The sequence below is a fragment of the Hypanus sabinus genome, chromosome X2 (assembly GCF_030144855.1).
Source record: "Hypanus sabinus isolate sHypSab1 chromosome X2, sHypSab1.hap1, whole genome shotgun sequence".
NCBI lineage: Eukaryota > Metazoa > Chordata > Chondrichthyes > Myliobatiformes > Dasyatidae > Hypanus > Hypanus sabinus.
In genome coordinates, this window is record NC_082739.1 from 44,493,037 (window position 1) to 44,514,185 (window position 21,149).

Here is a 21,149-nt window from a genome sequence, read left to right on the forward strand (position 1 = left end):
TGCTGTTTGTAAGCCTACAACTGCACTCTACACAAAATAAAAATGTAATTTCACACTTAACTTTTGAAATAAATTCCACAGTTCATATTATTTATTTTATTGGTAGCATGAAAATTCCAGAAGCATACAAACTGTAAAATCAAGCTTAAATTTAAGATAAGTCAAACGAATATGACACAAAACAAAACACAAGATTCTTGGAATACTCAGCTGACAGACGTGTCCAGTCTCCTCCTGAATGTGATGACTGAATCCTAATGAACTAACAAAATCTTTTCATGCCAATCATGGCCAATGCTTCTAGACCCGTTTGATTTTAAATACTTCACGATCTCATTTGTTCTGATGATGCTACTTTAATTGTCTTTCTCACTCCGATCTGCCTGGGGTCTCCTGTGCTGTTCCTCAATACAAGTTTAAGGAAAGATATCCCATCTTCTCTCTGGATATCTTCCAGCCTTTTGGACTCATTACTGAATATACATCTTTGAATGTCTTACATTATTTACTTCTGAAGGAACCTTTCTTTTAAAACACTGCAATTCTATATTTTAATTTTTAAGGGCAAGTAGTAACTTGCTTTCTTTGTATCAGAGCTAGCTACTTAAGCTGCAAGATATTCACACATAATATTGGCTTTCCTCTCACTATTCATACAGCCTGACCTACTGAACATGTTCTGCAGCACTGCATTTTACACCTTTCAACACTGTTTCTGTGTGTGTTCCCATGATAACTACCCTCTCTAACTGTCTCCATTGACTAGACAACCTCTAATACTCATGCCCATGGCAACACTGCCACAGTTCTTTCCTTTGACCTCTGCACCCACCTCACACCTTCTCTGCTAATTTGACTTTACAATCAGAATTATTGCTCAGAGTGTGTGCCTTCAGGCTCCTGTACCTCCTCCTGTTGGTAGGAATGCCCTGAGTGGTGTAAGCTGCCTTTTTGAGGCATTGCCTTTTGAAGGTGTATCAATGGTGGAGAAGCTAGTGCGCATGATGGAGCACGCAGAGGTTACAACCCTCAGCAGCTTTTTCCAATCCTGTACAGTGACCCCCTTTACACCACACAGTTATGCAACCAGTTAGAATGCTCTCTACTATATACCTGTAGAAATGTGTTAATAGTCTTTCGTGACATATCAAAGACTCTAGCAATTTTGATGACAATGATTCAAATGGTAAATATTTATCTCATATATTTGCCAGTATACAAATTAAATTAGCCTACCTTAAAGTCAGGATCAGACCTATAAATATCCTGTTTGCTGCTATGGGTGGAACAGAATCGATAATGGCAGACAGCATCAGGCCTTGGTGGACATAAACACTCTTTAAGAAGCACGTTCAACAGGTCCTAGGTTAATAAAAACACAACAACATAACAACTCAAACTGAAACCAAATACATTGAAGAGGAAAAGAAAGACAGATTAATAAAGGAAGCAACATACAAAAAGTGCTGGAGGAACTCAGCAGGTCAGGCAGTATATATGGAAATTAATTTCCCTCTCAGGAAATGTCAACCTTTTCATGCTGAGTTCCTCCAGCATTTTGTATGCGTTACTTCATCAGCTGTGCAGTATTAGCCTTGTTACAAAACAAATAATGGTTAGACAGTAAGACATAGGGGGTAGAATCAGGCCATTCAACCCATCGAGTCTGTTCTGCTATTCCATCACGGCTGATCCTGGAACCCACTCAACCACGTACACCTACCTTCTCGCCACATCCTTTGACGTCCTGACCGATCAGGAAGCTATTAACATCCGCCTTAAATATATCTACGGACTTGGCCTCCACCGCAGACTGCGGCAGGGCATTCCACAGATTCACTACCCAATGGCTAACACAATTCCTCCTTATCTCTGTTCTAGAAGGTCGCCCTCTAGATCTGGATACCCCCACCATAGGGAACATCCTCTCCACATCTAGTCCTTTTAACATTCGGTAGGTTTAAATTAGATCCATCACCACACCCACCACATTCTTCTAAATTCCAGCGAGTACAGGCCCAAAGTTGTCAAACACTCCTCATATGGTAATCCTTCCATTCCTGGAATCATCCTCATGAATCTCCTCTGGACTATCCCCAAAGATAGCACATCCTTTCTGAGACATGGGTCCCAAAACTATTGACAAAACAGCAAGTGCACCCTGAAAAACATTATCTCCTTGCTTTTATATTCTATTCCTCCTGAAATAAATGCAAACATTGCATTTGCTTCTTTACCACAGTCTCAATCTGTAAATTAACCTTCTGGGAGTCTTGCACGAGGAATCCCAAGTCACTCTAAACCTGAATTTTCCTCCCATTATTCTTCCTTATACCAAAATGCATCATCGTACATTTCCCAACACAGTATTCCATCCACCACTTTTTTTGCCCATTCTTCCAATTTGTCCAAGTTCTGCCTGCAATAACATTGCTTCCTCAGCACTACCTACTCCTCCATCTATCTTCATGTCATCCGCAAACTTTACCACAAACCAATCATTTTCTGGTTGAGGCAGACACATTAATGGAGAGCTATGAGCTGGGTGCGGGCAGATGGGACAAACTCACTGAGCTTGTATGGATGAAGGGTCTGTTTCTGTACTGTGTAACTCTATGACACTAGGATTCAGAATCTGCTTTATTTTCACTGATGTGAAATTTCTTGTTTTCTTACAGCAGAATAGATAGTCACTGAGGCGCCTCAAGTGGACAGCTCAGAATAGCAGCAGTGAGAGATGACTGGGTATTCGACCCTAACTGTACAGTAGTTTAATAGTTTTGGGTGTGTTGGTTGTTAATGCAAATGACTCACTTCACTGCATGTTTTGATGTAGACATGACAAATAAACAGGAACCTTGAACAGTTCACATTGCAATTACCGAAATGCCACAAAGAGCAACACCAAATGTAAAAAAGGATAATAGCTTTAAAACAAAAACAGAACATTCAAGAAAAAAATGAGGTCAGGCAGCATCTATGCAAGGCTAGATGGCAGTCAGACTGCTAAATAGCTGCTCTACCTGACTCTGCTTTAGACACTTTTAACTTGTACTGGACACTTATAACTTGTTCTTAACTGACATGTGGTTGTTGTGTTTTACTATTTATTGTTATGTTTATTATTAGTGTTGCGTTTGTTATGTTATGACTGCACTGCTCCCGGGAAACGCTGTCTCATTCTGCCCTGCAGAGCTGATGTACAGTTAGAATGACAATAAAGTTTTTGAATCTCTCTTGAATCTCTTGATAAACACAAGAGAATCTGCAGATGCTGGAAATCCCGAGTACTGCTTACAAAAAGCTGGAGGAACTCTTCCTCAAAAGGCTTCTCATTCCGATGAACGGCCTCAGTCTGAAATGTTGACTTTATTCCTTCCCATAGTTGCTGTCCAACCTGCTGAGCTCCTCTCACATTTTGTATGCATGTCTTTGTATCTCTCTCTCCACAGGCACTACCTGACCTCCTGATATTTTTCTGCATATTCCATTTTTGTTCTAGATTTCCAGTATCGGCAGTTTTGTGATTTTCATAAAACTTTATGACCCCATGAAATGCCATCATAGGTAGATAAACATTCAGTATGGCTCTGAAACAATAAACGACCTCAGCCTAATTCACACTGACATTCCTTACCTTCAGCACACCATCCCTGGTTTCTTCAATGGCTGTATCTGTGCCCGGCCAGGTCTGAAGCCCTGGGACTAAATTACTCTCCACCAACTTCAAAGACTTCTCTATGAATGACCGTGCTTCTTTATATCTGGAAGAAATAAATTGTCAGAATGCTTTGTGACGAAAATACAAAACCAGAAGGTTTCCAACATGTTAGTTCATGGCCTCCTCCACTGCTACAATGAGGCCACACTCTGCTGTCTGGGTAGACTCCAGTCTGACAGCATGAACATTGATTTCTCAAACTCCTGGTAATGACCCTCTCCTCTCCTTCACCATTTCCCCTCTCAACTTACGTCCTTACCTACCCATTACCTCCCTCCTGTGCTCCTCCCCGTTCCCTTCCTTCCATGGCCATAGGTCCTCTCCTATCAGATTCCCCCTTCTCTACCCCTTAATCTCTATCACCGATCATCTTGCCAGCTCTTTACTTCACCCCTCCCCACCCCCAGTTTCACCTATCACCTACCACCTTGTACTTCTTCCTTACCCTCACCCTCTTACTCTGACTTCTCATCTCTTTTTACCAGTCCCGATGAAGGGTCTCGGCCCAAGCCATTGACTATTTACTCAGCCGGAACTGCTGAGTTCCTCCAGCATCTTGTGCCTATTACTTTGATTTCCAGCATATCCAGATTTTCTCTTATTTATGTTTCCCCTATCTTCTGCATAGTTCCAAAATTAACGGATACAGAAGCTATCTGCAAGCCACTTTGCTAAATTTACTGTCATTAGCTGCATTACACTCCGGGATGGGAACACCAATGCATAAAATCAGACAAAAGATCATGGATTTGCCCCAGTACATCACAGGTAAAGCCCTCCCAACCATTGAGCACATCTACATAAAACATATCCGTAGTAAAGCAGCATCCATCATCAAAGATGCTCACCACCCAGGCCATGCTCTTTTCTTGCTGCTGCCATCAGGTAGAAGGTGCAAGAGCCTCAGGACTGAAGTATGCTGCAGAAAGTTGTAAACTCAGTCACAACCACTATAGGCACCAGCCTCCCCAGCATCCAAGAAATCTTCAAGAAGCGATGCCTCAAAAAGGTGGCATCCATTATTAAGTACTCTCATCAGAAAGGAGCTGCTACTATCAACAAGGAGGTACATAACTCTGAACACACACACCCAATGATTAGGAACAATTTCTTACCCTCAGCTCTCATATTTCTGAATGGACTTTCAACCCATGAACAGTACCACACCACATTTTTCCCCTCTTTTGGCACTGCTTACTTAACCTTTCCAAGTGCTTTTCCAATAACCTGTAGCTGCCTGGAGTGTTCCTTTTGACTTCACGGTGTATTTCTGCCAAGACATTGACTCTCCAGCAATTGGACCTTGCAGATACAGGTGTTTATTTACTACAATCAATTGAAACACCTTGAACATGGTGATCTTCATTTAACTAACACATCCTTACTGGATTTTACACTGTTTTAGTTTGTATTGCACTGTATTACTGCCTCATAACAACAAATTTCATGTCATATGCCAGTGATAGTAAACCTAATTCTGATGGCTGATGTGAATGAACCGAACAGAAATGTGGTCCCTCTAATTATTTGTAGAATATGGTGAGGGTTCAATCTAAAGTATTATTACAGAATGCTATTGAACGTTTGGTCGTACAGATTTCTATTGTGTGGGGGACCGCTGACTTCGGACTACGTACAAACATTTTTTCCTCAACCAGCAGCGAACATCCACAGAGAAAAAATTGTCCAATTAAAGTTACACAGATGAGAAGTGGAAGCCTTTTTACTTTTTATAGATTTGGGCAGTTTTCCAGGGAAGGTGGGACCTGTTCAAGCGGGACGGTTTACATCTGAACTGAAGGGGAACAAATATTCTTGCAGGTAGGTTTGCGAGAGAGGCTCCAGAGGATTTAAGTTAGATACAAGGGGGCAGGGGAACCAGAGTGTAGGAACAGATGTATGGGAGAAGGAAGAAAAAGACAGTAAAGTTCTTTGTACTGTCAGAGATAAACAGAAAGGAAAAGGTGGAGAATTTCTTAAATGCATTTATTTTAATGCTAGGAGCATTGTAAGAAAGGTGGATGAGCTTAGAGCATGGATTGATACCTGGAAGTATGATGTTGTAGCTATTAGTGAAACATGGTTGCAGGAAGGGTGTGATTGGCAACTGAATATTCCTGGATTTCACTGCTTCAGGTGTGATAGAATTGGAAGGACAAGAGGGGGAGCTGTTGTGTTGCTTGTCAGAGAAAATGTTACAGCGGTGCTGTGGCCGGATAGATTAGAGGACTTGTCTAGGGAGACTATTTGGGTGGAATTGAGAAATGGGAAAGGTGTAGTAACATTTATAGGGGTGTATTATACACCGCCTAATGGGGAGCGAGAATTGGAGGAGGAAATTTGCAAGGAGATAACAGATATTTGTTTTAAGCACAGGGTTGTGAATGTGGGAGATTTTAATTTTCCACACATAGACTGGGAAGCCCATACTGTAAAAGGGATGGATGGTTTGGAGTTTGTAAAATGTGTGCAGGATAGTTTTTTGCAGCAATACATAGAGGTATCAACTAGAGAAGGGGCAGTGTTGGATCTCCTGTTAGGGAATAAAATAGGTCAGGTGATGGAGGTATGTGTTGGGGAGCACTTCAGGTCCAGTGATCACAACGTCATTAGTTTCAATATAATTATGGAGAAGGATAGAACTGGACCCAGGGTTGAGATTTTTGATTGGAAAAGGCTAACTTTGAGGAGATGTGAAAGGATTTAGAAGAAGTGGATTGGGACAATTTCTTTTATGGGAAAGATGTAATAGAGAAATGGAGGCTATTTAAAAGTGAAATTTTGAGGGTACAAAATCTTTATGTTCCTGTTAGGTTGAAAGGAAAGATTAAAAGTTTGAGAGAACCATGGTTTTCAAGTGATATTGGAAATTTGGTTTGGAAAAAGAGAGATATCTACAATAAATATAGGCAGCATGGAGTAAATGAGGTGCTCGAGGAATATAAAGAATGTAAGAAGAATCTTAAGAAAGAAATTAGAAAAGCTAAAAGAAGATACGAGGTTGCTTGGCAAGTAAGGTGAAAATACATGTTAAGGATTTCTACAGTTATATTAATAGCAAAAGGATAGTGACGGATAAAATTGGTCCCTTAGAGAATCAGAGTGGACAGCTACCTATGGAGCCGAAAAAGATGGAGGAGATTTTGAACAATTTCTTTTCTTCGGTATTCACTAAGGAGAAAGATATTGAATTGTGTAAGGTAAGGGAAACAAGTAGGGAAGTTATGGAAACTATGACAATTAAAGAGGAAGTACTGCTGCTTTTAAAGAATATAAAAGTGGATAAATCTCCGGATCCTGACAGGATATTCCTTAGGACCTTGAGGGAAGTTAGTGTAGAACTAGCAGGTCTCTGACAGAAATATTTCAAATGTCATTAGAAACGGGAATGGTGCTGGAGGATTGGCATATTGCTCATGTGTCTCCATTGTTTAAAAAGGGTTCTAAGAATAAACCTAGCAATTATAGGCCTGTCAGTTTGACGTCAGTGGTAAGTAAATTAATGGAAAGCATTCTTAAGAGATGGTATATATAATTATCTGGATAGACAGGGTCTGATTAGGAATAGTCAGCATGGATTTGTGCGTGGAAGGTCATATTTGACAAATCTTACTGAATTTTTTGATGAGGTTACGAGGAAAGTTGACGGGTAAAGCAGTGGATGTTGTCTATATGGACTTCAGTAAGGCCTTCGACAAGGTTCCACACAGTTAGGAAGGTTCAATCATTAGGTATTAATATTGAAGTAGTAAAATGGATTCCACAGTGGCTGGATGGGAGATGCCAGAGAGTTGTGGTGGATAACTGTTTGTCAGGTTGGAGGCCGGTGACTAGTGATGTGCCTCAGGGATCTGTACTGGGTCCAATGTTGTTTGTCATATACATTAATGATCTGGATGATGGGGTGGTAAATTGAATTAGTAAGTATGCAGATGATACTAAGGTAGGTGGCATTGTGGATAATGAAATAGGTTTTCAAAGTTTACAGAGAGATTTAGGCCAGTTAGAAGAGTGGGCTGAACGATGGCAGATGGAGTTTAATGCTGCTAAGTATGAAGTGCTGCATTTTGGTAGGAATAATCAAGATAGGACATACATGGTAAATGGTAGGGCATTGAAGAATGCAGTTGAACAGAGTGATCTAGGAATAATGGTGCATAGTTCCCTGAAGGTGGAATCTCATGTGGATAGGGTGGTGAAGAAAGCTTTTGGTATGCTGGCCTTTATAAATCAGAGCATTCAGTACAGTAGTTGGGATGTAACGTTAAAATTGTACAAGGCATTGTAAGGCCAAATTTGGAGTATTGTGTACAGTTCTGGTCACCGAATTATAGGAAAGATATCAACAAAATAGAGAGAGTACAGAGAAGATTTACTAGAATGCTACCTGGGTTTAAGCACCTAAGTTACAGGGAAAGGTTGAACAAGTTAGATCTTTATTCTTTGGAGCATAGAAGGTTGAAGAGGGACTTGATAGAGGTATTTAAAATTATGAGGGGATAGATAGAGTTGATGTGGATAGGCTTTTTCCATTGAGAGTAGGGGAGATTCAAACAAGAGGACATGAGCTGAGAGTTAGGGGGCAAAAGTTAAGGGGTAACACAAGGGGGAATTTCTTTACTCAGAGAGTGGTAGCTGTGTGGAACGAGCTTCCAGTATAAGTGTAGAGGCAGGTTCGGTATTGTCATTTAAAGTAAAATTGGATAGGTATATGGATTATGATCAGAGATTAAGGGAGCTAGGGCTTTACTCTTTGGAGAGAAGGAGAATGAGAGGAGACATGATAGAGGTGTACCAGATATTAAGAGGAATAGACAGAGTGGACAGCCAGCGCCTCTTCTCTAGGGCACCACTGCTCAGTACAAGAGGACATGGCTTTAAGGTAAGGGGAGGGAAGTTCAAAGGGGATATTAGAGGAAGGTTTTTTACTCAGAGAGTGGTTGGTGCGTGGAATGCACTGCCTGAGTCAGTGGTGGAGGCAGACACACTAGTGAAGTTTAAGAGACTACTCGACAGGTATATGGAGGAATTTAAGGTGGGGGGTTAAATGGGAGGCTAGGTTTGAGGGTCGGCACAACATTGTGGGCTGAAGGGCCTGTAATGTGCTGTACTATTCTATGTTCTATATGGACAGGAAAGGAATGGAGGGTTATGGGCTGAGTGCAGGCCAGTGGGTCTAGGTGAGAGTTTGGCATGAACTAGAAGGACCGAGATGGCCTGTTTACGTGCTGTAATTGTTATATGGTTACTTGGACTGAACTGCCCAGGCTGCTTATTAACCCAGACACAAAGATCACAGGAAACACCACCCACTGATATTCTATTAAACAGTAATCACTCCCCCAGGCACAAAGATCACAGGAAACACCACCCACTGATATTCTATTAAACAGTAATCACTCCCCCAGGCACAAAGATCACAGGAAACACCATCCACTGATATTCCATTAAACAGTAATCACTCCCCCAGGCACAAAGATCACAGGAAACACCATCCACTGATATTCCATTAAACAGTAATCACTCCCCCAGGCACAAAGATCACAGGAAACACCACCCACTGATATTCTATTAAACAGTAATCACTCCCCCAGGCACAAAGATCACAGGAAACACCATCCACTGATATTCCATTAAACAGTAATCACTCCCCCAGGCACAAAGATCACAGGAAACACCATCCACTGATATTCCATTAAACAGTAATCATTCACCCAGGCACAAAGATCACAGGAAACACCATCCACTGATATTCCAGTACACAGTAACGATTCCCTCAGGCACAAAGATCACAGGAAACACCTTCTGCTGATATTCCATTACACAATAACTATTCTCCCAGACACAAATATCACAGGAAACACCATCCGCTGATATTCCATCTATATACTACTAAAACTCTCATGCTCTGTTTGTGACCTCCAATTAGCCCAAACGGTGCATTAAAGCAGCACATTTGTTGACTAAATCAACTTAAAATGTGCTAACTTACAGAATGAATGCAAAGTTCAGGGTTATATTTTCATTTAAGGTTGCTCACTCATCAATCAACAGGCCCCGCTTTCCACAACTCAAGCCAATTCCAGCTTTAATGGAAACCGCAAAGCAACACCACAACGCATGCACATGGTCAGCCTCAGCAGCGCCTCATGATGCTCACAGAGCCAATTCCACCTTCCATGGAATCCGTGTCGGGACACCATGACGCATGCACGCAGCCAGCCTCAGCAGCACTTCACGATGCTCACAGCAGCAACACCAACCGGAGCAAAAGGGCAGGGCTATCACGTCCATTTTAAATTGAAGCAAGCGGCAGAGAGTGAAGAAGTAACGACATCTCGGAGAGAAGCCATTTTTCTTTAACTGATTGGGGAAAAGAGGCTAGACTGTGCAGGCGCGTGACGTAGCGCACCAAAGGTTTCAAAAAGAGACCGTCATATACAGCAGCCATCGTCGGTGTGGACTGAATCAGAGTGGAACGGCTTTGGCTCAACAGGCTTTGGCGTGAACAGGCAGAGGTGAGGGTAGGTTCCAGTAAGTTTCGTTTTGTTTGTTTAGAGTAGAGAGAATGCCAGGCAGGATGTTGGAATGCTCCTCTTGCAGGATGTGGGAAGTCAGGGAGACCTCCAGAGTCCCTGACAACGACACCTGCAAGAAGTACATCCAGCTGCAGCTCCTAACAAACTGCGTTAGGGAACAGGAGCAGAAGCTGAATGTCCTCCGGATCATTTGGGAGAATGAGGAGTTTATAGATAATAGCTACAGGGAGGCAGTTACATCAAAGGAGCAGCGCACAGGTAATTGCGTTACCGTCAGGCGAGGGAAGGGGAAACGGCAGGCAGAGCGGGGCTCCCCTGTGGTCATTCCCCTCAACAACAAGTATACCGATATGGATACTGTTGGGGGGGGATGACTTACCTGGCACAAGCTGCGGCAGCCGGATCTCTGGCACTGAGTCTGGTTCTGCAGTGCAGAAGGGAGGGGGAAAGAAGAGGAGAGCGGTAGTGATAGGGGACTCGATAGTTAGAGGTACTGACAGGAGGTTCTGTGGTCGCGACAGAAACTCCCGGATGGTTTGTTGCCTCCCGGGTGCCAGGGTCAGGGAGGGTGAGCAGCCAGATGTTGTGGTACACATCGGTACCAATGACATAGGAAGAGTGAGGAGGTCCTGAACAGTGAGTACAGAGAGCTTGGTAGGAAGTTAAGAAGCAGGACCTCAAGGGTGGCAATCTCAGGATTGCTACCTGTGCCAAGTGCCAGTAGGATGCTCTGGAGGATGAACACGTAGCTGAGGAACTGGTTTAGGGGGCAGGGTTTCAAATTTCAGGATCATTGGGACCTCTTCTGAGCCAGATGGGATCTATACAAGAGAGACAGGTTACACCTGAACTACAGGGGGGCAAATATCCTTGCAGGGAGGTTTATTACTGCTATGGGGGGGGGGGGGGGGGTTTAAACTAGATTTGCAGGGGGATGGGAACCAGAGTGCCACACTAGATAGTGGAGCGGGGGTGAAAATAAATGTTACAGTTTCATGCAAAGTCACAAATAGAAGGGTTATGTGTGCTGGTAATAATCTTCTGAGCTCTGTCTATTTCAATGCGAGGAGTATTGTGGGGAAGGCTGACGAGCTGAGGGAGTGGATTGACACATAGAATTATGACATTGCAGCTATTAGCGAAACTTAGCTACAGGAGGGGCAGGACTGGCAGCTTAATGTTCCAGGGTTCTGATGTTTCAGTCGTGATAGAGGCAGAGGGATGAAGGGTGGGTGGGGGTGGCATTGCTAGTCAGGGAAAATATTACAGCAGTGCTTCAGCAGGACAGATTGGAGGGCTTGTACACTGAGGCCATATGGGTGGAACCACATTATGGTATGACCACATTAATAGGGTTGTATTATCGACCACCCAATAGTCAGCGAGAATTAGAGGAGCAAATCTGCAGAGAGATAGCAGACAACTGCAGGAAACATCAATTTGAGATAGTAGGGGATTTTAATTTTCCATGTATTGATTGGGACTCCCATACTGTTAAAGGTCTAGATGGGATAGAGTCTGTAAAATAGGAAAGTTTCTGAAATGTGTTCCGAAAATCAATATAGGGAGGTACCGACTGGAGAGGATGCAATATTAGATCTCCTATTAAGAAACGAGTTAGGACAGGTGATGGAAGTGTGTGTCGGGGAACACTTTGGTTCCAGTGATCATAACACCATTAGTTTCAACTTGATCATGGATAAAGATAGATCTGGTCCTCGGGTTAAGGTTCTAAACTGGGAAAAGGCAAAATTTGAAGAAATGAGAAAGGATCTAAACAAGAGTGGATTGGGACAGGTTGTCCTCTGGCAAGGATGTCGCTGGTAAGTGGGAGGCCTTCAAAGGAGAAATTTTGAGAGTGCAGAGTTTGTATGTTCCTGTCAGGATTAAAGGCAAATTGAGTAAGAATAAGGAACCATGGTTCTCGAGGGATATTTGAATCCTGATAAAGTAGAAGCAGACAGAGATGTATGACATGTATAGGAAAACAAGGAGCAAATAAGGTACTTGAGGAGTATTAAAAGTGCAAAAAAAAACTTAAGAAATCAGGAGGGCTAAAAGAAGACATGAGGTTGCTTTGGCAGTCAAGGTGAAGGATAATCCAAAGAGCTTCTACAGGTATATTAAGAGCAAAACGATAGTAAGGGATAAAATTGGTCCTCTTGAAGATCAGAGTGGTCGGCTATGTATGGAACCAAATGAAATGGGGGAGATCTTAAATGGTTTTTTTGCATCTATTTACTAAGGAAACTGGCATGGAGTCAATGGAAATAAGGCAAACAAGTAGGTCATGGAACCTATACAGATTGAAGAGGAGGAGGTGCTTACTATCTTGAGGAAAATCAGAGAAGATAAATCCCCAGGACCCTCAGACCTTAAAGGAGACTGGTGTTGAAATTGCAGGGGCCCTGGCAGATATATTTAAAATGTCGGTAGCTACCGGTGAGGTGCCGGAGGATTGGAAGATAGCTCATGTTGTTCCATTGTTTAAAAAAGGCTCTAAAAGTAAAAGGAAATTATAGGCTGGTAAGTTTGACATTGGTAGTTGGTAAATTATTGGAAGGAGTACAACGAGATAGGATCTACAGGAATTTAGATAGACAGGGACTAATTAGGGAGAGTCAACATGGCTTTGTGCGTGGTAGGTCATGTTTAACAAATCTATTAGAGTTTTTCGAGGAGTTTACAAGGAAAATGGATGAAGGGAAGGCAGTGGATGTTGTCTACGTGGACTTCAGTAAGGCCTTTGACAAGGTTCCGCATGGGAGGTTAGTTAGGAAGATTCAGTCGCTAGGTATACATGGTGAGGTAGTAAACTGGATTAGACATTGGCTCAATGGGAGAAGGCAGAGAGTGGTAGTGGAGGATTGCTTCTGAGTGGAGGCCTGTGACTAGTGGTGTGCTACAGGGATCAGTGCTGGGTCTATTGTTATTTGTCATCTATATCAATGATCTGGATGATAATGTGGTAAATTGGATCAGCAGATTTGCTGATGATACAAAGATTGGAGGTGTAGTGGACAGTGAGGAAGGTTTTCAAAGCTTGCAGAGGGATCTGGACCAGCTGGAAAAATGGCAGATGGGAGTTTAATACAGACAAGTGTGAGGTTTTGCACTTTGGAAGGAAAAACCGAGGTAGAACATACAAGGTAAATGGTAGGGCACTGAGGCGTGCAGTAGAACAGAGGGGTCTGGGGAGTACAGATACAAAATTCCCTAAAAATGGCGTCACAGGTAGATAGGGTTGTAAAGAGAGCTTTTGGCACATTGGCCTTTATAAATCAAAGTATTGAGTATAAGAGTTGGAATGTTATAGTGAGACATTGGTGAGGCCAAATTTGGAGTATTGTGTGTAGTTTTGGTCACCGAATTACAGGAAGAATATTAGTAAGGTTGAAAGAGTGCAGAGAAGGTCTACAAGGATGTCGCCGGGACTTGAGAAACTGAGTTACAGAGAAAGGTTGAATAGGTTAGGACTTTATTCCCTGGAGCATAGAAGAATGAGGGGAGACTTGATAGAGGTGTATAAAATTATGATGGGTATAGATAGAGTGAATGCAAGCAGGCTTTTTCCACTGAGGCTAGGGGAGAACAAAACCAGAGGTCATGGGTTAAGGGTGAAGGGGAAAAAGTTTAAAGGGAACATGGGGTGGGGCTTCTTCACACAAGAGTGGTGGGAGTATGGAATGAGCTGCCAGATGAAGTGGTAAATGCGGGCTCACTTTTAACTTTTAAAAACTTGGACAGGTACATAGATGAGAGGTGTATGGAGGGATATGGGCCAGGTGCAAGTCAGTGGTACGAGGCAGAAAAATGGTTCGTCACAGCCAAGAAGGGCAAGAAGGCCTGTTTCTGTGCTGTAATGTTCTGTGGTACTATGTTCTATTTAGGAGAGCGCCAACCACGTCATCAAGAATAACCAGCATCTTGGAGGCTTTAATGTTACTGCTTCGTATCTTCTATCCAGCATTAGGGTAAAAAAAAAATGGACAGCCTAATTATGGCGCGTGGAAAGAGAAGGGGGACATTATGGTCAAGCGATGATGCCAAACGTCATCGGGAAGCGGCAAGGAGAGGGAGAGAACAAGAATCAGACGAGGCCAGGGCTGCATGACTCCAGGATCAAAGAGTCAGGACAAAAAAATAGGAGAGAAGAGACAGAGGAGAGGCATGTACGTTTCCAAAATGACAACAATAGGCCCAGAAGGAGGAGAAAACAAGAATCAGATTAGGATCAGAGAAAGAACAAATGGTAGAAGAGATGAAGGATGAAAGGGCTGCGCATCTCCAGAATGACAAAAACAGGCAGAGGAGAAGAGACGAAGAGACAGAGGAGAAAAGGAAAGATCAACTCGAGAATATGCCGCAAAGTTATTATTGCGAGAGTTGCTGAAGACAACAATGGCCGCTTTCAACAACAATACCTCGACAGAGAAAGAGCAAGGCAAAATGCACGACTCACACGGCGTAACATTTCTGCGGATGTTGATATGATGACCGGAGTATGCCCTCACTGTCGTGCCTTCCTATTCACTGGAGAAACCGCACATTTCTGCTGTATGAAGAGAAAGGTCAGGATAGGCAATTTGCAGCCTCTACCCAATGAACTCCTCAATTTATACAGCAATGATGAACCTATTGCAAACGAGTTCAGGAAGAACATCAGACAATAAAGTTGCCTCTTCTGAATGACATCCTTTGGTGCCAAAGAAGTCCTTCCAACGAGGAATGGATGGAATCCTTCTGTGACAATTCAAGGCCAAATCCATCATTACATCAGATATTTAATGCCAGACCCCAACCAACAAACCCAATTCCTTCAAACTTACTTTATGGATCCTCAAGACAGCATAGAATTGAGAATGGGGATACTTCAGAATAATGGAATTCAATGTGAGATTGTTGAATTATTGGAAAACCTACTACAATAATGAAACCCATACATCGTGTAACTTCGACTTGCAAAAGAACAAATTCAAGGCATGCCAGGGGCGTTCATTGTCATTGATCCTGACCGGAGACCGGCATTTGAACATGAGAGAAGATTTAATGCACAAATTGCCAATGAAGTCGGTCACCAAACCTGAAGCAAGATCACGGCACATTGTGTTGAAAGAACAAGGAGGTGATTTGCAAATAATTTCAGAGTCCCATCGCACAAATGACAGTTTTCAATATGTACTTTTCTTTCCACTTGGAGACGATGGCTGGCATCATCAATTCCAAACGACCAACAAGAAACTGACGGCAATGCATTATTAAGCATATCAAATAATGAACCATGAGAATGAGTTTAATAACCTTCTCAGAAGAGGAGATCTAATCCAACAATACTTGGGTTGATTATGGCTGCTAAGATTGAAGGCAAGAGGCTGAGCTACATCTGAATGAATCAAGCAACCTTGAGATGAACAACATACAGAGGCCTGACTGATGCATTGAATGATGACGATGATTTCAGAAACATCGGAAGGCGCATCATCCTCTCCTCAACACTTGTCGGTGGAACGTGATGGAACGATGTCAGGATGCCATGATGTATATACTGAAGTATGGTAATGCTTCATTGTTCATTACAATGACATGCAATCCAAACTGGCTCGAAATCCAACAGCATCTTTTTTTGCATCAGTAACCAAACAATCAGCCGGATTTAATCACGAGAGTGTTTGACTTGAAGAGAAAGTTATTTATGAAGTACCTCACTGGAACAAATGGTCTCTTTGGCAGGTGTATCATTTACTTTTTAAGTGTTGAATACTAAAAGCGGGGTCTGCCTCATTTGCACTGTTTGCTGTGGCTCGATGAGGCATCCAAGCCGAGACCACAAGATTATGATCGATTTGTGCAAGTAAAATTACCAGACCCAAAAGAAGATCCCGAGCTGCATGAATTGGTATTGAAGCACATGATACATGGTCCGTATTGTACCATTAAATCACCCTGTTGGCAAAATGGTACATGCAGTAAGAGGTACCCAAAGCCATTTATTGAGCATACAAGGTGTGGGGATGATTCATACCCTGTGTATAGGAGACGGTCTGTGGAAATGGGAGGATTTGAAGGTCATCAAGTAGGACAACAAAGTCCAACTATAACTTCTGAATTGGTGGTCCCCTATAATGCCCAACTATTGAAGCTGTTCAATTGTCATCTAAGTATAGAAATACGCTCACCTGTCCATCAAATATGTGATCAAGTATGAAGGGAAGTGATCGGGCAATTTCTGGAGTGAACAGAGAAGATGAAATCACACACTATTTGACAGGCAGATATATCGGGCCCTGATGTATAGAATCTATTCCCAGATTCTACACTTGGACTAATAAGAAATGGAAAAGAAGGAGAAAGGGGAAAGTGTGGAGGAGTACTCCGGAATTTTTGAAGCAAATGTTCTGGGTCGAGTGTATACAGTTTCTCCACGGAGTGGTGACCTCTACTATTTGAGACGACTTCTTCATCACATGAAGGGACCAGTATCTTTAGAATCATTGAAAATACATGATGGAGATATTCTTCAGTCATTCAAAGACATCTACAGACAGAGAGGATTGTTGCAAGCTGACGATCATTGGCAGCAAACTATGGACGAAGCAGAGAGAACAAGAATGGCCAGAGCAATGAGAGATTTGTTTGTTGTCTTGCTGACAAACACTGAAATCAACAATCCACAGCAAATATGGAACCGGTTCAACAATGTAATATCTGAAAATTTCTTACAAATGGAGAGGAGAACTATCAATGATCCTTGTGTTGCCTTTATGGCAGTTATTTAGTTTATAATATTTTCACTTAGTAATTCATTTGTTAGTATTTTCTAGTTAGAATTAGAAGTGTTTAAAGTATATTCATTGCCTGTAAAGTATATCGGCATGCAATGACGTCACATCCGGTTTCGCCGCGTCTTGTGGGAAAATACCGGTTTGAGATCAACGTGAGGGCGGGGGCTCACCACAAGGCAGACCCGAGCAGAAGTTGTTTTGCAAGCATTAGAAATTACAGTGAGAGCAACGCTGTAAGTTAATAGATAATCGATATATTGAACTAAGATGTTAACGCCGATCCTGTTAAAAGTAACGACGGTCGATAATGTTTATGTTTTCGTTAGTTAAAGAGTTGCCGATAGTTTGCATTGAAGTGTATTTAAAGTAGTCAATGGCATAGGTAAACTCTGCCTGTATACTGCACCTTAATGTAATGTAGTTATAGTTACTTTTACAAGTATTTACAATGGAAATGTGATATCAAGAAGGGAACAAATACTGTATCAATCTTGTATTGTTTTATCAACAGTTTTCACCATATGTTAATGTGAAGAGTGAACAGTAAATGGTTAATCTTACTGCGACCTCGTTCTCATTGACTACAGTTTATCTCGGCGTTTAATTCGGTGTTTCAGTTACACCCAAGCGAGAACGCTACAATCCTAATATCATGATCGATGAGAGGCATCATGGACAAGCTCTTCTGTATTTCCTGGAGAAACTTGAGAACTTGGGCAAGACACTTGAAGAAAATAACATACCAACACCAGAAAACAGTAGAATTACTGAAAGTGCTGGCAATCTGGAATTATTGCGTGAACTGCAATACAACAGAGACGAACAGCAGGAATTTGTTTCACAGAAGGAGCCCCTATTGAATAATGAGCACAGAGAAGTATATGAATGTGTCTGTGACTGCTTGGAAAAGAATCTCTCTTCAATGATTTTCATTGATGCACCAGGAGGACTGGGCAAGACATTTATCATCAACTTGATCCTTGCTAAAGTTAGGGGCGATGGAGGTGTTGCTATTGCTGTAGCATCATCAGGTATGGCAGCAACATTGATGCCTGATGATAGGACAGCGCATTCAAGATTCAAAATACCCCTCAAAGTCAATGAAGATGCCCTTTGTAGCATCAATAAAAACACCAATACTGCGAATTTACTCCAAAATGCAAGGCTTATTGTCTGGGATGGGTGCCCCATGATTAGGAGGGAGAGCTTCGAAACCATGTACAGGACTCTGCGTGATGTATGCAGCAAGAATGAGGCCTTCGGGGGTATTTTAACCACTTGCTGTGGCGATTTCCATCAGCTTCTAGCAGTTGTGAAATGCAGAAATGATGCTGATGTGGAGGATACATGCATAAAAATATCCTACTTATGCAGAAGCTTCAACAAGTTTCAATTGAAGAGAAACATGCGACTGAGTGAGGGAGAAGGATGATATTCTGAGTTCTTATTGGATGTTGGAGAAGACAAGATTGAGAAAAATAAAAATGACAAAATCGAATTACCTGAAGATGTGATTCTGCCATCAAAAACTATGGAAGAATGCATTGATTTCATCTACCTGACATTCGACAATCCTGCTGAACTGTTCTCGAGGAATTCTATCTTGGTTCCTCTCAATGAAATGATGTGAAAAATAAACTTCACGTGCATTAGATGCTTTCCTGGAATCATGAAAGAATACTGTTCCTTCAATGCCATAAGTGAAGGAGCTAACGCCACTCATTTTCCAACAGAATTCCTTGATTCGGCCGAACTCCCTGGATTGCCACCACATAAACTGGAATTGAAGAGGGGATCTCCGATCATTTCAAGGAGGAACTTGGATCCACCAAGGCTTTGCAATGGAATGCAAATGATGGTGGAAGAACTGCACGACAATCTCATCATAGCAAAGATAAACATTGGTGCGTTCAAAAATGACATTGTCATGATCCGAAGAATTACTCTCAATTTATCAGAAGGGGAAGATGTCCCTCTTCAGCGGAGCCAGTTCCCAATACAGTTATGCTTTGTATGACTGTACATAATGCGCAAGGCGTGCACAACCATATGGAGAATGTGTTGATTTATCTGGAGAAACCGGTAATCCAGCATGGTCAGCTGTATGTGGCTTTAAGCTGGGGAAAAAGAAATGAAAACATTAGAGTATTCTTGAAGGGTGGCAAATCAACCAGAAACGTTGTCATCAAAATTGTCCTTCGTTAAACGAGGAGGAGCTAAATTTGTCTTGCTACATGTCATTCTTCTTTAATAAACTGAGTTTTTCTTCTTTAACTTCCAAAGCACATCACATCAAACTGCACTACCTTTCTCTCTACGGATGCCCCAACAGGTCACCCTGTTGTCTAGTTACACAATAACAATACCCGCAGGCACAATGACCACAGGAAACACCATATACTGATAACCCATTATACAATAACAATTCTCTTAAGTCAAAAAGATCACAGGAAACACCATCCGCATGTAACCCTTAGGCTCGCCCAGCTCGTGTTCATCTAGGGGAAACAGCTTTTGTCCTTGCCAAGCTGGGAAATCACATTTGTGTGGATGCTGCGTAATGTACCACACAGTTACAAACCCACAACGCAAAATATCAGACAGTACACCTTATGCAATTAAATGATTGAAATTTATGAATCTTAATCTGAATATACTGTTAATAATGAAAATAAAAAAAGGGTCCAATTCAAGGAAAAGTTAAAAATTCATATCGAAGCTCACTCAGTAGTCATTCTTCCACCATCATTCTCCTCTGAGCATAACCAACCTTCGGACACTCAGATCCCAGTCCACTCCATCTGGTGGTCTACCAGCTCTCTCCACATGTGTCTTCCCTCTTCATCTCTCCTCGACAAAAGACCGCGAAAAAGCATCCTTCCAGATTCACAAGACACAGCAACAATCTCCGATTGGCGAACATGTCCTGTTATCTCCAGCCATAACCCAAACATTGCTGCTGCAGAGAAACCGTTACCTCAGTAGTAAACATTACAAAGAAGCCATTACATTAGCTGTGAAACCTTACAATGCGTTGCACGCAGATAATCCATTACACTCAACAACAATTCTCCCAGCCACAAAGATCACAGGAAATACCATTCGCTGATATTCCATCGCACAGTAAGGATTCAACCAAGCTCAAATATCACAGGAAACACCTTCCACTGATATTCAATTCCCTCAGGCACAAAGATCACAGGAAACACCTTCCGCCGATATTCCATTACACAATAACAATTCTCCCAGGCACAAAAAATATCATCGCTTGCATTGCAGACAGAACGTAAAAGAAAAAATTTTCATAGGTTAATATAGGCAACCATGTATTCATAAAATGGGTAAATGAAACAGTGATTTTCCATAACAAAAGCACATACCTGTTCCATCTGAGGTGGACCCGACTTAAACCATAATACGACAGGCAGCTAAAGTTACTGCAATCTTCATCCCTAAACTCCTCAAGAATTTTCTTGAAGTGTCGTTCAGCTTCTAAAACATCCTAAGACCATAAAGAAACTCAGGATAAAAACTAATGCCTCACCTTCAATTTCATAACACGTTCATTATTATAAGGGGCCAAAGTGGTTTAAACAACAATATTTTACTTGATTCCACCTTAAAGTATAATTTTTACCCAGTGATTTAAACTCAACTTAAAAAACAATTTATCAATGTAGAAATTCTAACTGTACTGCTTCCTTGCCAAGTTAGCTGGGCACATTTTTCTTCTGGTGACCAGCAGTAAAAATGAGAAAGAAAACTAACAAAGAAGCCAATCTCTTGTAATTATTTGCACCTTAAATACTATATTTCACAAGCTTGGATGCTACCTACCATGGAACTGTGCCTTGCTCCCTATTCAGAGATCCATTTAATATCAGAGAATGTATACAGTATACAGACTGAAATTTGTCCTCTTCACAGACACACACAAAACAAGATAGCCCATAGAATGGATAGAAACACTGAAGCTCCCAATCCTTCATACAGCAGCAGCAAAACCCCCTTCCCCACCAGTTGCGGCAGCAGAAACACCAACCTGAACACCTGCCCCCACCAAGCAAGCAACAGCAAAATATTGAAATTCTATTTCAGACAGCTTCT

General features: G+C 41.9%; 1 protein-coding gene across 1 annotated transcript in view; it reads right to left on the minus strand.

The window, feature by feature from the left end:
• The window catches only part of LOC132385268 (uncharacterized), a 267,698-nt gene that overhangs the window by 132,159 nt on the left and 114,390 nt on the right, over positions 1-21,149 (minus strand). Inside the window, exons 19-21 of the mRNA XM_059957293.1 lie at positions 20,423-20,544; positions 3,638-3,764; positions 1,237-1,362 (exon numbers count right to left, since the gene is read on the minus strand). Of these exons, the coding sequence (XP_059813276.1) occupies positions 1,237-1,362; positions 3,638-3,764; positions 20,423-20,544 (375 nt within the window). The remainder of the gene's footprint in view (positions 1-1,236; positions 1,363-3,637; positions 3,765-20,422; positions 20,545-21,149) is intronic.